The sequence below is a fragment of the Trematomus bernacchii genome, unplaced genomic scaffold, assembly GCF_902827165.1.
Source record: "Trematomus bernacchii unplaced genomic scaffold, fTreBer1.1, whole genome shotgun sequence".
In the NCBI taxonomy this organism is placed as follows: Eukaryota; Metazoa; Chordata; class Actinopteri; order Perciformes; family Nototheniidae; genus Trematomus; species Trematomus bernacchii.
In genome coordinates, this window is record NW_022987973.1 from 9622985 (window position 1) to 9641129 (window position 18145).

The window sequence follows — 18145 nt, forward strand, 5'->3', positions numbered from 1 at the left end:
CTGCATAACCTGTCCATTAAATGTATGAATAACTTACTTTAATATTGTATTTAACAATATTTAAATTGATATAATATATATATATATATATATATATATATATATATTCAATTATATTATTACAAAAGTAATTAATTTACACTAAGCCGACAAAGGCAGAAAAAATCATGTATGTAAAATATTAAGAGATATTAGGAACCGTGTATGGTTAAACATCTAAAAGTGCACTATAATAAGCCTTTGATTTATCATTTGTAAACCTCTCTGTTTTATACATTGTAGAAAAACACCTGAACAAGAAAAAATTACATGATGAATAATTGCACAATGAAAGTAATTACTCAAATTCTTAAAACAAAATGTCTCTTTAATTTGTAAGTGTCAACAGCAGTACAAAAGATGGAGTGATGGGAGAAGGTTTCTGTAACACAATTTCTGTCTCTTACAGAAAAGGAGGAAATTCTTGAGGTAAATGAGCTTAAACAGGCAGTTATTCATCCCACTGTTGCATTTTTACATACAGAAAATGGTGTTAATATGCCTGAATTGATCCTGCGGGGATAGTTTATTCATATACATTATACACATTTCTATGGCGCCTAGATGCACCCAAATGTATCACTCATTGGTTTGTTTTTACTTGATATAGTGAATTAATACTACCAAAGCCGAGGAGACTGCTCTCCACACACACCACTGTAAAATTATTCACCTTTACCTCACGTCAATACTGCACATGGAAACCAAAGACTTGCTGGTGTACACTTTGAAGCCAAGCAAAACAAACATAAGAAAAATGTAATAACATCTTCATTTTTTTTTCTTTTTAAGCAATAATACCCCTAGCAAATAATCAATCTTTTGTACTGTATAAAGAAGAATGTGAACACAAATGTGATGGCAACATTTTTTTTTTAAGTTGAATTAAAAACTTTACATTGGACTGTACAAGATATTATGATAAACTATTTACATATTCAGACATAAACTTTTTTTGAAGCAGCAACAGACACTATGTATTTCATTTTCTCTAATAACACCCAAACAATACTTGCCATGGGCCTAGGTACCTGCCAGAAAAAAACAAACAAGAAAGATTCTACGCAGAAAATGGTATCAGGCTGCCAGCAATTTCAACATCGGCTCCAGTGATAGAAGAGCCACACACAGTGTTGCTTGAGAGACAACTCTAAAAAGCAAAGTACCAAAGACAACTATAAACGTTGCTCCGAACAACAGTTTTACACTTCTGAACAGCAGCTAGCATGTCAGTCCAGCATGTCAGTGAATTGTGCTGATTAAATTAACACAGAGAACATTCCCACCATATACATCACAAAGTCCATACAGAAATAAATTGAATTACAGTAAATAATGTTGAAACAGCATACAAGCTTTTGTCTTCAGTTCTTTTGTTCAAACCATTGTAAGTGGATTTAGAGAAAACAATTGTGAGGGCTACATTTTCAGATGGCTGGATAGGTATGAACATTAAAAACATACAAACATATGACCAGGAGAGAATTAAGAAGAATGCACAATGTTGGTGCATTTTGCCACATTAAAACAAATAAATATTTGCACGCTCCCAACTTCTCACACAAATAAAATTAAAACATCGCTTGTGTTTGAAACCATTTTTCAAGAAAAGAAAACCTTGTTTATTCTGGTAATGTCAATGCAAGCCAAATGCATGCAGATTATTTTGGCTGAAAACAGTTCCTCGTAAGAAACCAGCCACACACTATGAGTGCTGTAATAAACACAAAACACATGTGAGGATATACAGCATACCATTTAGATTGTATCATTATTGGACACAAATAATTGAATAATTATTTTACATCAAGTGCTTGTTGTTTGAATGAGTACCTTATTTGTAATGACTCCTTTATGTTAACACATCTAATGGGTGTCGTGTTATTCTGATTGTTTTTTTTTTTGTATTCCAGGGAAGATTATCAAAACTTAAGCAAGTGAGGTGCTTCTCTCTGTCTCAGGTCTGTCTTTCAATAAGCAGAAAAAAAATCAGCATCTACATGAGGTACTGTGACTTGTCAGGTTTTAAAAACATGAAACCACGTACAAAAATGTAAGAAAGTAAATAAAATAACAGCCAAATACATAACTTATACTTCACTAATGAACAAAAATATATTTCCTATGTTATATTTACAATAAAATCTAAATGAGATGGTGAAATCACTGAAAACCTTTTTTTATAGCTCCAATTCATCAAACATGTTTTTTTTTTCTCTGATTGTCCATGTAGTTGTTTTACTGACAAATTTAGAGCCGACAGTGGCTAATAATAAATACAATATGTTGATACTCTACAGTTTCAAATACAATATAAAATGCATTGAAGTCTGGTGTTTGACGGCTAACCGAGCCTGCTGTTGAATTATCTGCTCACTTTCTTGTGCTGAGTCTCTCCCCTAGGCAGCCCTGAAGCTTAAACAAAGTGTTCATTCATCACATGAGTCTTTGCATAAATAAACAAAATAAGTAGACACAAAATGACTCAAATCTGGCAACTGTGAGAGCAAACCCACTTGAGTCCAACTGGGGAATTATGTTTGTTCATGGTGATTTTCCTCAAACAGCTTCACATTAATCAGCATTGATAAAAATACAATTTATATCCAGTGCTTATAACACTTATGAAACATTGTCTCCACATGAGTCATTTTTTTCTTTCTTTTTTTTTGTCTTTTTTTTGCTATATAAGCACAGTCAAGTTTCAGTTCCGTGAAGAGTCCTTTTTACCTTCCAGCCAACTAAAGCAGTGTGGCATGGTCATACAAATATTTACAATCACATACAAATCAATCCAACCACCAGCAATCAGGAGCAAACAGCTTTGTAGGAGAGCATCTTTTAAATAGTTTGTACCTCAAAATGAGAACAATGGAGAGAAAATGTTATGAAGAAAACAATTATGAATGAGGGGCTAAAAATACTTAAAATAAATGCTTTCAAAACAGCACTGATATTGACAATAAGAGTTCAGAAGAGATGAGTGAGATATAAAGAGCCATCTGTACCAATTAGAGCTAGGAGAAAATGCAGTGACCAGCAGTGGGGATGTTGACCAGTTAAAGCCAGTGACCAGCTATTGAGATCCTTCAATAAGCTCTGTGCTCTTTCTGAAATGGACAGGTTCAAGGGCAAGGGAGGGGAATAGCTGGACTCATGCATTAATAATGCTGTATTTCAGATGATACCCAGTCGTCAGTCATTTTAATAATCCCCCACAGCTTGATGTACTTGTTCCATCTGCTCGCCAGTGCCTGGAGATTGGGCTGGGGTGGGAGCCCTGTTGAGGCCTTACTACCAGCACTTTGATGGAAAGCACAATGAGGGACACACACCACATCTTTATTGTTTCCCTTTCCTTCCCTGTTGTTTTTTCCTTCTCTGGGCCAGATGGCGCCCCCTGGGTGCTGAGGTTGCCATGGGCAGGGGTCAGAGCAGGGCATGGCAGGGAGGGGAGCCACTTAGACCTTCTGCCCTGTAAAGAGGATCTGAGTCTCAACATCAAGGCCTTGCTTTATCTAGCTGCAGTCTCCAGAAGGTCACCACTTGTCAGCTTTTTGGCTGACATTAGGAGAGAGACTTTGCTTGTGCCCCTCATTTCTGAGTCATTGCATGTTTTCCTGTTTTAAACGCAATATTTAAGTGCTGGTAAGCTGATAAGATTATTCAAGAAATACAACATAAGGCTAAAGGTTGACAGAATAAGATTTGTATAAGTGCACTATGCAAAAAAAAAGAAAGAAAAGTGTTTCAAAGTACCCCTGCTATGCAATTATGACGAGGTAATTTAAGCAACAAACATATGATTTCTTTCAAGTTTCTAAATATCCTCACAGGCTGTCCCTCCTCTTAAGACTCCGGCAGTAATCAACTCATTGCATCAACCCTATGACCGTGCTCGGATTTAAGACTTCTTAGTGTCAATTTAAGATTTACAATGTCTAAAAAGAATTAAGATTGAAAAAAAAATGAAGTTCTAAGACGTAAGACTTTAAACTTTCAGTCCAAATGGGGCTAAAGCATTTAACAGAATGTACTGTAGCTACACATTGTACAACATCAATTTGAGATTGTAATGCCCCCAAAGCTGCCTTTCGCTGCTCTTCCAATCCCACAGATTGGAGGCCTTTGGCCCTTTTGCATTCTGGCCTGATTACAATCACTCTGATTAAGAACTTGGTGAATCAGACTGGGTTGCAGAGCTGGATATGAGTTAAAGACGCCACTGTGTAGACTGGGATAAGGAAATGAAAGAACTGGCCGCGTTCATTGATGATCACTGCATTAGGCTCCCTGGAGAACAGCTAGCATCACAAGCTACCACCCAAAGACGTCACATACTGTAACCTCCCGCAGAGCCTGCTGCCTCCAAGTTCCTGAGTTTCATTTGTGTATTCTGTTAGGGTCAATTAAAGAAAGACTGGATAATGAAGCTGTATTAAGAGATCAAGAGATTGTCCAAGAGTCACCAAGCCTCTCCCAAAAGACTTTACAGATTGTAGAAACAACTTAAAATGTTTGGCACTTCTGCACTAAATAATGCAGTTTGTGTAATAACAATATCAACAAAAACGCAAATAATAATTAAAATAATATTAATAAAATGAAAATCCCTCTGTAATATGTTGGAATCACTCACACATCTGAATTTGAGATATTTTGTACTGGTAATAATTAATTATTGATTAAAAACATTCACAAGCTGTTGGCTGGCACACTATACCTGAGTGAGAATATTATCCCCATCTTGAACAGTTATGCAATATATCAAAATCAAAATACGTATATGACTGTAAGAATTATAGGTTCATATGAAATGCTCAATTTCAAGTTAAATCTTTTGTTCTAGGCAATGACCTAATCGTGTAAATGTCCATGTTCAGAATGAAAAAATAAACAATGAGATAACAAACACAAATCTAAATGAACACAACCAAACTGCTCCACACACTTGAAGAAACACTTAAGACCAAATAGCTTTTGATTCAGATGAAGCCACATCTGCATGCTGGCTCATAAATGATACACTGTTATTTTTTTTCCTATTTTAAAAAAAAACATTTTTTTAACCTTTGTGGTGTAGTTTTGTTTTGTTTTGCTCTTTCGCTCCCTCAGATCAAACCAGCCCTCGAGCATCCTCCTGTATGAGTGTTGTCTGCATGGGCCTCTTCCATTGAAGAGGTCTCAGTTGGTGCTGACTCGCCCCTGTGTGTCATTTTCACTGCTATAGTCTGATTTGGGCTCATCCTCAAATTCCTCGTACATGTCCATCGCATCCTCGCCATTGACTGGCACAGTGTTATTTGCCATGAGGTTGGGCTCTAGCTTCATGTTGAAGGTACTCTGAATGACAGGAATGGTTGGCTCGGGACTTGCCGAGGCACTCGAGCACTCTGATGTCATCTGAGGTGAGGGTGTGGTGGTCGCCATCGTGATCGCCCCAGGATAGACCATACTGGCGCTGGTGGTGATGGGGATCTGCGGTGGCTGTCTGTATGTCCAAGAAAAGAGATTAATACATCACGCTCTCTCATGGCGTACTTTTGAAACAAATAGATTACCAAAATGGTAAAATAATAGATGGGAAGAATGTGCTGAAAAAGAGAGTATTGCGCCGGATAGTCTGCAGTAATTGGTATATTTACTGTATTTTTGTAATTTTTTAAACTGAGAGGGTTGGATTAGGGATTTCCCACAGCAGTCTGCTTTAAGCCAGCAGCTCTGTGAAAATGATTTGGGAAAAGAGAGTTTCTCCTGACAGCTCCCGTCTTGTGCTGTTCAGAAACACTACCCATTTTATTGGTGACATAAAACCAATACGTGGTTAGCGCTGCTCTTGTCTGCCGTTGCGCTGCATGATTGATACTCCAGCCGCTGAAGCTTATGACTGACATGGGAACACCTGGAGAAGGGCTCTCCTGCTAACCACACACAGTAAATTAAAGTGTTAAGCTTCAGACTGCTGCCCTCCAGGCTTCTGTAAGTCTATACTTAAAGCTTATATCCTGTAATAATGTCTGCACTTTATGCTCCATTGGCAGACTGCTATTGTCTAAAATTATTAAATCACAGCTATTGAAAAAACACTTTTTATAATGTGTATGTCAGCCCCTTGTCTTAAAACCAATACATAGTGATTAACTAAACACTCAGTTTTGGAAATGGTGCTTTCATTGCATAAGACAAAACTGTAAGGAGGGAAACACATGCATTACGGTCCAGTTGCTTTGTTTTCAGATTGTCTGTGTGTAAGTGTGGTAAGTATCTTTTTGCGCACCTACCCCACGGTAAAGAACTGCCTCATCTCTTGTCGCCGTGAACGCATCATCTGCTTGTACTCTCCAATGCGGAGTTTTTTTCCATCGATGATGCAGGTCCTCTTAGGCCGTGGCTTGTACTTGTAGTTTGGGTACTTCTCTAGGTGTTGCTTACTCAGACGGGCCTGCTCTTCATAGAATGGCTGCTTATCCTGGTTAGTCATGGACTTCCATCGGGAACCTACACAACAAAGTAAAATCAAATGTAAGTATTTCAACACAGCAGTGGAATAAAGCAGCTTGATAATTATTAAAGAGTTACCCATTATATCCTAAAATTGTGTCATATAGGGACATACATACATTTTAAATATTTGGTCAAGGCTAACACTGAGCTGTATCTAAGAAGTTTTCGAGCAAAATCACAATTTATCATTCGTTCAACCTATTGATAGCCCTGCACATGCACATTGTTTGAGACACAAGACATCCTTCAAAGTCAAACAGTAAGGAACAACAAGCTAGTGTAGTAAATATTGCTGCTCTTTGAAGTGTCCTACTAGGGGCGGGATGACAGCACTTTTAACAGCTATGATGTATGGACTCCAATGCTGAGGGGACGAGACCCATTTAGCCTCTGTCATTTTTCATGACAAACACTTATGCTAGTGATGGGCTATAAATCCATCTGTAGGCTGTGGAGACCTGATGCACAGTGGCCTATGAGATAACACACACTGCTCCTTCAGATGTACTTTGTCAAATTAACCTTACTTTGAGCAATTAACCCCATGGATTTAAATGTAAAAAAATGCTAGGTCTGGACACTGTAACCGAAAGATCGATTAACAAAATCGTAAAAAAAAAGTTATTTACCGCTGCAGTTTGAATGAAATAACTTGTTTTAACCGTTAGGGTTAGAGTTAGCAAATCCATCACTTTTGTCAACAGCCAAAGAGTTAAGTTCTTCTGTATAGCTGGAGTAGGACTAAAACTGGGATAAGCTCTAAAGCATTACAAAGATCATTTGTCTGTCCTTTTCCAGTGGCAGTTATGCTTTTTTAGAAGAGTGGTACCCTTAATATATGCTGGAGGAACTTGTATTACATTTAAAAGTCTTACCCAAAATCTTGCTTATGTTGGAGTTGTGCATGTCGGGGAAGGCCTGGAGGATCTTGCGCCTCTCATCCTTGGCCCACACCATGAATGCATTCATTGGCCTTTTAATGTGGGGCTCGTTGTTGTTCCTTCCTCGAGCTTCTCTGAAGACTCGTGCCTCAGTAGATCCAGCACCTCCTGTTGACAAACAAGAAAAGGGTTGACTTACTTCCCTGGACTCACAAATAGGTCACAAATATTCAAACTCGCCTTCATACTGTCAACATCATGGGCATTGTTTCTCACGAGGGCTGGGGTTCAGAGGGTAGCCTTTTATATTGAGTGGAGTACCTGCCTTGACTTGATATGTTATGTGCTATAAAAGTGACACAAAGAATGTCAGTTTAAGAAGGAGCTTTTTCACTTATAATCAGGTTCATCTAAAACCAAAAGAAGAAAACCATGGACTTCAATTGAAGTTCAAAACAATTCTGCAAATGTTTTAACCCTCTACTCAAACACATACTTTTCAAGTGTCCATTAAAAGTGCAAAAATGCCAACATAAATAACAAATAAGTGGCTGGAGGCAGTCTAAAAAAAATGTACATTTTAACATATGAACAAATAAATTCAAGCCCTCCATTCCTCATCCTCTCCTTCCTGGGTAACTATTTTCCTCTTTTTTCCTTCCTTCTTTTCTCTTAGTCTCTATCTCCATATTTGCGATGAGAGACTGTGCCGATTCTGCAAAGTGCTGTTTCTCAATCAGGGCATTCACAATCAGCATAAGAGAGTTTCTCTCAGTATTAAACTGTACATCAGACTGATAATGATTTCTGTTTGCGCATTTGCTTCCTTTTATATGTAAGATGTGAAAGAATTAAATAAAAACAGTATGAATATTTAAACAAACAAAAACATGTTGATAAACAAGGCTTGAAAAATAAGACAAAAAAAGCCTTCCATATGCTACGATGCATCTTTAATGATCTCAAATCTGGAAAAGAAAGCTTGAGATGACTCATGCATATTTCATCATCCACATGTGAAGCCTTCTCATTAGACCATTCCACTTGCAGCCTTGGCACACGTTACCTGGGGTTTGATTTCTATTATTATTTCAGTTGATAAACAAAATCAAACTCTTAATGAGTAATGGAGGGCTTTGCAGAGACATTAATTCCAAATCCACAGAAACCTCGCTTTGGTCTAATCACGGGAAATGCTGCTGCACCATTTTCAGCCTCAAGAGTTTGAATGTCTCACTTCGGTAAGTGTGTCTTCTTTTCAAAATTATAATAGGAGACAATAAGTGAAAAGGCAATATATTTAGAGACAAATATGTACCGAAGCAACACAGAGCAACTTCCATAGTGGTGAAAGTGTGGTGGAAGTTTGGTTTGTGTTCACAGAGAATGTTTTAGGTCCCACTGCCCACGTTTCACTCAGGACCATGGACCCTTAATCATTTTTCACCAGCTCATGTTCATCAGTCAAACAATCACATTTATGATCCGGGGAGTTTGTTTTTCTGACAGACCATGTGAAAAATGTGTTTTCACATTTTGACCCTGCACAAGTTGCTGCCCAAACGGTTCAGCTCTTATAGCTCCAGTTCTGTCTAAAGGAAGTTAAGAGTTACAATTAAATAATAATAATAATATTAATAACTAGTAAATAAAAATAATATATTAAATAAATATATAGATTTGCCTACATTAAAGGTGGTAAATGAAAAACATCAGTACAATAATGATAACAATTTATTATTTAAAAAAAGAATTACATTTCCAAAATTAGATTTCTTACTAAATAGTGAATTGTATATTTTGACCAAAGAACTATGTCCTGTTTTTTTTTCATTTCAAATAATAATCTTTGAAAGGATGCTTAATCTGCAAAAGCCTTGCCTTTTCTTATAATCTCAGTTGAAAAACACACGCCCTGATAATACATCAGAACATTGAGGAGGTGTTTTCAGTCACTCTCATTGACAGTTCTTCAAACTCTGTGAGCAGTATCTCTAGTTGTGTCTGTTTGCTTTTACCACATACTGTAGAACCTCTATAGGCCCTAAAGCCATCATGAATTCAGAAATAATACACTACCTCTGCTGCCACCGAACCCCACAGTACGTTAATTTCATTTAGCATGCACTCACTGTACAGGATGAATTGATTTCACTTTGTTTGGTTTTGACAACCATGTTTATTGTGCAATGAAATGTGGTGTGGCGGAGGGCTGACAGTATCCATCAACGCGGGGCAATCTGCTGACTGCCGGGGCCAGATGAAGGTATTCATTAGCTCAGGAGCGCAGCGCTCACTCAGACACGACAGCCAGTGTCTGCGCCCCGGGATCGCTTGCTGTAATTTACGATGCCTCCCGTGCCATTACTCTATCACTGACACTGATTCAGCAATTTATATACTGGTGTGCATGCATACGGGCAGAGGTGAGCTTCTTACAGAGCGGGGTACAAAACAAGCGCCTGCCATCAGCTAGTGCCACATCCATAGTTAGCCAGGAAACCAGCCACGTGACTTGGTTCATTGGAGGGAAACCAGATGAGGCATGGTTTTTTTCTCACATGATGGCACATAGAAAAGTGCCTGTCTGATGCTACAGAAAGCCGTTGAAATGAACAACAGCAGTGTTACATCATCTTCAGCTGCACCGAGGCAGGTAGTGTGGTCCTCGATTTGTAAAGAACACTGTGATGAAGATTTAAGGCTGCCTCGGGAGAAATAATATCCTAACAAGGTTTGACCTTTGACCTGAAATTATATCAAAGTTGTCACTGCAACGTCTCTGATTAAAGTACAAATTGCAGTACAGAGCTGGGAGACAGGCTTTCTATAATATAAGACCATCCAATGTTTAACAGGTAGATACATTTAGCCCCTTATTCAATCCCCTGTAATATGATATATAACTTAATCAGAGGCATTTTTCGCATTAGCAGTCAGTCTCAGAAAATCCCTAGAAGCTGCAACATGCAATTTACTGCTACGTTGTTTCTGTCTATTTATTAAAAATCATGACACTGGTCTGACACTCTGCAAATGAGCATTAACATTTTTTTTTCCAGGAGGTGGAGGACATTTAGGAATTAGTTAGTTAGGTGTGTGATTGTGTAAATAAACACAGATGTTTACCAGTGACAGGGGCAGGCCCCCTGGGTGGTAGCTGGGGAAAGGAGCGCAACAGAAGGAGTGCTGCTTAATAGAATTTATTGTGATTCATGAGGCCCGCAGCTCAAGTGTGACAGAGCGATATGAGAATCCCCTTTTTAATTTGTCTCTCCTGGAAACACTGCAGATGAGCAGCATGAATTACAGTGAGAAAGAATGATTGTGTGTGTGGGGGGTGGGTGGGTGGGTGGGTGTACAAATACAAAATTGGAGAAGGCTAAGCTGCTATGGATGAAGCAAAGGAAGAGAAATAAAGACTGTAGAGAGGCCCAGAAGCCTATGACACCTGTGAGCTACAGGCTCAGACTCGAGCCACAGAGCAGCACTGCCCCAGCGTCCCCTCTCCTCCCTCTTTGCTCCTCCTTACTCATCTTTGTTCTGCGGGCAGACACATAATGTCACCCAGGAATCCGCTGAGAGGATGAGCCTCACTGAGCAGGCAACAATCACGCAAACCTGCCAAGCCCTCCCTGTTGGGATCAAATGTAACACCTCTGACTCAAGGCATTTACTACTGACAATAGAGCCTCTCCCTCAGAGCAGGATCAGGCAAGATGAATGTGTATGGACAGACAGGAGACAGCGCTCAGTGCCACTGTTCTAACCTGAGCTCATAGCAAGCTAATTAAACCATTACAAATTACAAGTGATATAAGCCCTTTTATAACATATCAATCATTTTTGTTTAGTGAGGATGATTTAAGTTTGCGAGTGTGTGTGTGTTTGCGTGCACCTGGGAACTTGAGAACAAATAGCTTACATGTTACAAGTTGTAGTCTAATGCTTTTATTGCTTTTTTACTACATATGCAGTTTGCTTAAAATTGGAATCTAATCTTTCACAAACAGAGAATGTTTCCTATTGGGGGTAAATTGGAATTGTTCAACTTCAAAACAGAACTTTCCTTTGATTGCCTGACCTATTCAGCTATTGTTGTTGTCACTTGATAAATCATTATGTCTGAGCCTCCTCATCTGAGCTTTCTTCTAGGAAAATTCCTCAGCAATAAAAGCCAGAGCTCAATTCCCACGGCCTCACAGGGGAAGAAAAACAACAACAAAAACCTCACAATCAACTAACATAAAACTTCATAACAGCTCCGAGCTACGGATGTAAAGAAACCCATCAATGTCACAACAATGCAACACTACTGTTCTTCTCATCCTATTCCATCAGGACATTGTTAGTCAGTGCTTGGCTAAAGCCCCATCTATTCTCACTCTACGGTTGATATCATCACACTGGGCGTTTAGATTAATTCTGTTTCCTGCCTCCACAAATCTCTCAACAACCTCTTTGTTCTCTGTGGACTCTCAGTGATGGGGGCGGTTTAGACAAACACAAAACCTCAGCTACACAGCAACTCTATACTGCCATATGCCAATGAACAAAGGGCCTTGACGGGCTGAGGCCTTTGTGGTATTTTGTAATGTTTTCTTCAGAGCTTAAAAATACCTAATGAATTTGCCGTGGGATCATGCGTGTGGCTCGTGGCTTTGTAAAAAAAGGAAATCCTATCTATTTCCATTCCTTTGCCAGATTTCCCCAAGTCGTTAGGACTTTGGTTGCTGCATGTTTTGCAAATATTAGCTTAAGAAACCTAAAGCTTTCTGTGAACTGCCGTGATGACAGAGGTCCGCTGTACACACTGCGTCTACTCAATGTGGCCTCTCTGTTCTGGAGGAGAAGCTGCTACACACCAAGGGGCTTTCACACCCCATGTAAGGGCTGGGAGGTACACCCAGTAATTTTCCTTTTTCAGTCAAATATATCCAGTGTGTTCTGAAATACTGATGAAAAGTGTGAAGAAATACAGAGGAGGTTTAAAATGAGATCCCCTTATTTTGTATCCAAATGGCCCCTGAAAGCAATTACATTTGTGCCTTTGGTTTTTAATATATTTATAATTATTTATGTGTATTCAATTTAAATTGATTTGGAGGTCAGAATACATATCCGGATTAAAATGGGCTGAGTTCAGTTCACATTTTAATGAACTTGTCAACCAGATTTAGCCAAGTTTAAACCCTGACATCTGCATGACCTTTGACATGTAGTCAGCAAATAGGAGCAAGAAAACAAAAAAACTGCAACTAGACGGGTACTATGTTTCTATATATCAAGGTATGACATGGAGCCAAGCCTTGATTGGTACATGGAGCAGAAAAGCCTCACAACAAGAAATTCAAAAGTAAACATTTTCTCAGAAGAGTAAACACTTTGTGGTTCACATCATAAAACCCTGCTTCACATCATTCACCCGTATGTGTTTTCCTGTTGGTGAAGCAGACAGATATATTTGTGGTGAAAATAAGAAAATGTGTGTTTTAAGTTATGTGTGCTGCCCTGGCTCCCAGCCATCTCCCCCTGGGAAGAGGACCTCTCCTCTCCTCTAACCTCTGTTTGCTCCTAATCCATAGCCCACTGGGAACACTGATGTGAGGCGTCTGGCGCAAGTCTTTCCCTCAGCCCTGTGCAGGTCTTAAAAGGACACAACTGCCCTGGTGTGTGCTCTGTTTCAGTCCCGACTCCACAGTAGCCACAGAGAGAAGATTCCCACTGGGAGAATGAGCACTGGAAGCACATCTGTCCGAGGAGTCAGACGGGAGGGATGGGATCTGCTGCTGTGGCTTGCATGGGAAACATGTCAATGAATCCACTAAATGCACCTCAAAATTGGGTGTGATGTGGAATTCGACATTTGCTTTGGAGTTGGTAAACATTTTTTAGGAGTAGAAAATATTTTTCTGTCCATGAGAACTAATTATGAAGGGGATTTTCTTTCTAAATTTGACGGGAAATGTGTCTGAGATGCTATTTAAAGATGACGATGGGTTACATTGTCCTGAGAAATATCTATCCTCCTGCCTTGAGACTCTTTGAGGCATCAAAGATGAGTCCGAAAGCATTTTCCTCTTTGCTCACACTCTGAAGTGCCATGGAAACTGCCACAAATATTTATGTCGGACAAACATTGGTGCACTGAGGTACTCCTTGCTCCTGTGTAGAAACCAGCGCCACAAAGGCAGATGACGCTTTGTCACGCTGGTGCAACATGAATTTACACCCTTGTGCCCAGGACCTCAAACAAGCACAACAGCAACAGGAGCCGAGCTTGGAGAAAAGCCAGCTTTGTCCTCAGGAACCCTTGTCCTTCGCTCACCTACCTGTGAAAACTCGGCGCCACGGCCCCTTTCAAACGGCATTCACCCCAACCCCCACATCTTCCTCACACATACGCACATGTTTCTGCACACACCCGGTCTCTCTTCCATGTATAACTCAGACACAAGGCCACATGGAGTAGCAGGCTTTATAAGAAATCAAGACTCCTTTTGCATTATTTTATAAAGAACTCACTGAACTTTGTCAAGTCTTAAGCCATCCGTTTTTATGGATCACAACGGAACATATACACATAAAATCATTTGATGTACGAGCCGTCTATTACTATTATGTGCATGAAAAACAAAATAAGAGAAAAACCAAAATGTGGCCTTACCATCGAGATCTTCTGGCCTGGTGAGGTCAATAACTCTATGGCCGATCTTCCCTTCCTCACCCAGCTTTCCGAGGTGGTGCCCGAGGCTCTCAAAATGCGCCCTCTCCTGCAGGGAAACACAAACAGTCAGGTACATGAACAAGGACATGCAGTGATAGAATTGTAAATATAACCCCATCAGGAATCTAAACATTTGAAAAGAAAAAAGTGTCTTTGGTAAATGGAGGTTCTTTTGAAGAGCTGCTCTTTTGACATGAGCTAGATGTAGCTTTTTCCTCTCTCATCTCTCTATTCAGCAGCTGCTATAATGGATGACAGGAGGCAGAGAGACAGTGAGGGCCAGGGGTGCTGTAAATAGATTTACAGAAGGATACTTTGTGATCCGAAGCACACAATGGGGCCGTGGCCCTCTTTGCAGTGCTCAGATTTTCCTCTGTAATCTTCTCCTTACATCCTCCCTTCCAGTCTACAGTGCCCAAAGCTCAGCGCCCATCATTTATTCAGAGTTCATGCTTTAGAGAACACACCGTGTTTTCTCGTTTGTCATGTCGCTTTGTGCTCAGATTAAACTTGGCATCATGTTGTACTTGACGCACAATGAAACCCTGTCATTCAGCGCTCCGTGACAATATTAAATGTCATGTCCGTGTGCATTTACAGAATAAAATAACAGCTTTCGGGGGGCCTCTGAATAGTTGCTGCACATTACACTTAATGTATTATGCAAGGGGAGAGTGCCGACTGCTGCTGGCTTCATTGTTGAATGACCTACTTCTCCAGTGAATACACAGGGCATTAGCAAAGGGCTGTCTTCCTCTCTAAAGACTCAACTAGGAGATGGACACTTTGACTCTGCATGATACAAATAATCCCCCCCCCCCCCAGGTTTTTGCCTGGATGACACTAAAAGCAGGCATGTTGCCACCATTCAGGAAAAAAAGCATTTGTTTTACTCCCAGGGTGAGCGTTCAATCTCTGCCAAAGATGTAATGTCTGCACTGACCTCTGCCTCTTGCTTTTCTAAACATGCCTATCACAGGCAGCACAAACACATCCTCAGGTAAAGTCCCCACACAATACTAACAGCTCCCCTGCCACTCAAACCAACACCAACACACACATACATCTTTTAGCCCCTTCTTAGTAATGCATTGCACCATTTTGTTGTTATTTCACTCTTTGCCCAATGGGACCCCACCCTCCCCTCCTACTAATAGTCAAGGTAAAAAAATAAAAAATAAATAGGACGATATAACTCTAAGTGAAAATATGAATTTTAGCGACTGCATTCGATTTATTTATTTTGTCTTTTCCTGACAAATTAAATCATGCTGGCAACAACAGCCATCAGTAATTACAGCACATTTGAAAAAAAAAAAAACTATTAAGAAATCTCTGTCATTATTTTCTCTTGAGGGTTTGAAAAAGATGACAAGATGAAGGATGAAGATGTTTGAAGTCCATTTGAGGCTTTTCACAGTATTTTGATTTTCCTGATGCTTTTCTTTATTCAAGAGCTATTCCTCAAAAGAAAGGCCTGCGACAGACAATAAGAGCACTGCAATTAACCATCATACTTGAAGGAGCGGTCATTATTTATGGCCAGCTGAGTGATTCTGATATACAATTAACCACTACCTGCTTATGGCCTGTGATTAGAGCCTGTCTATCTGACGGCCCTTTGCTTACTTAAGTGTTTTCTAATTATGACATATGTGGTGGTCCCTGCTGGGCAAGAGGACGCTTTGTAAAGAGAAGATAGAGTGTGGTGCCTCTCTCCGTGTCACATTCTGCGTAAAGAAACACATACATGGAGCTGTATTCATCATCCAGCCACATTATTGCTCTTAATGAAAGAAGCTAGCAGCGCGATGACAAAGTGACTGATGTGCGATTAGCTGGATGGGCAATGTTGCTGCTTTAGATGCTACTTGGACAGTGCACTAGGAAGACACAGTGTTCATGGGGACTGTATTTCTGTAATAAAGTAGTCATCTCGTCCCTCTTCTGCGCTTCGTTGGTCCCCCCTGATCAATCAAGTCCTTTTATAAACTCATGATCATTAAGCATCATGTTGGGTTGAGAAGGAGAGAGAACAGGGCCCATCCATCAATAGGTTTCATTAATAACTAGCTCAGTGTTGAACTCCTTTTCCACCGCACAAAGTCATATGATAAGTGAACATCAGCACATTAGACAGCTGGGAGCAAGACTGAATGAGGCTCTTGTTTGAGGATTTTTCAAGGTAGCTTTGACATAAAGAGAATATTTATAAAACTAATGGTGGTAATATAGAAATTAACTGTATAATTAATACAAGCCAGCATTTGAAATTCTTGATTTAAAGGGGTTTTTACTTCCTTAAGTATTCCTTCCTTGTGTGTTAGCTGAGCTAATTAACATTAGACTATATGTGCAATATGGTAACACACATTTTCATAAAATTTTATATACTGGGCTTAATATACTTATTGGTTATACGTTTGGTAATTTATATCTGCAAATTAGACTTATAGTTGAAATTAGGGCCATCATTTATCTGCACGGCATCAGGGTTTTGTTTTAAGGCTTGAAAATATTCAGTGAACTAATGCTTCTTTACTGCCCACGCATCAAGTGCTGTGATAAATTAATGGCACTTTTATTATTTTATAGTGTCATTAAAATTTTACTGATCACTCTGACAGAGAAGTAGCAAAGGACATGCAGTATCTTGGGAAGCTGGCCATCCAACCAGGGATAGAGAGAGAGAGAGAGAAAGAGAGGGAGAGAATTTGGCTGATGAAAGACTTTGAACACAAAACAACGAGAGAACTCATGCTGCTGTGAAGAGGTAAAGATAAAGAGACAGGAAACAAAAGATGTTACTCTACACATTTTTCTTCCTCCAGTTCCAACCATAACCGCATCCCCACCCTCAAATGACTTCAGTTTGCAGCTCTCCATCCCACAACTAAAATGATAGCAATGCACTCTGAGCTGTAGTGGAAACTGCCACCCACAATAATCTCATCTGCCCTGCGTGTGCAGTCTTTTGTCTTTAAAGTTTGGTAACAGATGCATTTTGTTCAGTTGCACATGGCTAACAGTGTAGTGGTGAGTCACTGGTGAAGAGAGAGAAATAGCAGAGTGTTCTCAACTTCTTGTGCGAGGGAACCCAAAAGAGCCCTTGTCAATGCTGTAAAGAAAGCTTTAATCTGGCCGGCCGCAGAACATGTGCCGGAGGCCTGCTGCTCTGCCCACAGGGTGTATTCTGGGCAGAGGCGGGTGGCGGACGGCCCTATGCATTGTGCCTGCTCCTGCCCTATATTTAGGCAACAAGTTGCCAATCCTGACACTCCTTCACTCTCTCTTTTGTAAATAGCTCTAGGCAATAGGCAAATTCATATGGCCTGAGATTGTACACATAGAGAAGAAAAAAGATCACAGAGATTAGTAAGGTGGACTGTGGTGTTCAGCGGAGAGTTTTGTGAAGGCCGCTAATTTAGTTTGGTGGGGTAAAGCAACATTACAACTGTCTTTATCTGGATGATTTAAAAAATGTTATTTAACACCATTAGTAAATAATGCACTGTTTACCAAAATGGATAGCATCAATGGTTTTTGGTAGTGAAAACATTTATCAAAACAAATGTCGTCCTTTTCTAAATCCCAAATGTTTATGATAAGAATAGATACTAGGTCTTCTTTCACGTTTTATGACTAGGCTTTGGGCTATGAATAAAAAAAACTTTAGTTTGTTTTATTTTACAGTATTAAAACAATTGTGTGAGTGATTTTGAGTGCCAAAGGTCTGACTCCACATTGAAAAAGTTAAAAGGTAAACTAGACTATACAAGCGCAGATTAAGTTGGCATGTTTGCTCGCCAAAACATGTTGCCATCAGAATGATTATTTAAAGAGAAAACTGCTTAACATCTTTCAAGCAGCTGGCAAGCATGACACGTTTTGATCCTTACCAGTTGCCAACTTGAAGTCATATAATAGTCTGGTTCTTGTTTGGCTGTATGTATATGTACTGTATATACAGACAATTACAAGTTAAGCCCTTTCT

The 18145-nt window shown here is 39.6% G+C and overlaps 1 protein-coding gene across 8 annotated transcripts in view; it reads right to left on the reverse strand.

Moving 5' to 3' along the window:
• Positions 1 to 346: 346 nt before the first annotated feature.
• Positions 347 to 18145, reverse strand: part of sox6 (SRY-box transcription factor 6) — a 126351-nt gene continuing 108552 nt past the window's right edge. For 6 of the 8 annotated variants that reach the window (XM_034116741.1, XM_034116739.1, XM_034116742.1 and 3 more), the window contains 4 exons: positions 14092 to 14197; positions 7419 to 7592; positions 6321 to 6537; positions 5224 to 5530 (listed from right to left, as the gene is read on the reverse strand). In XM_034116741.1, the coding sequence (XP_033972632.1) occupies positions 5224 to 5530; positions 6321 to 6537; positions 7419 to 7592; positions 14092 to 14197 (804 nt within the window). Of the gene's footprint in view, positions 5531 to 6316; positions 6538 to 7418; positions 7593 to 14091; positions 14198 to 18145 lie in introns of all 8 variants that reach the window. The other 2 variants (XM_034116737.1, XM_034116743.1) reach the window with 2 other exon arrangements.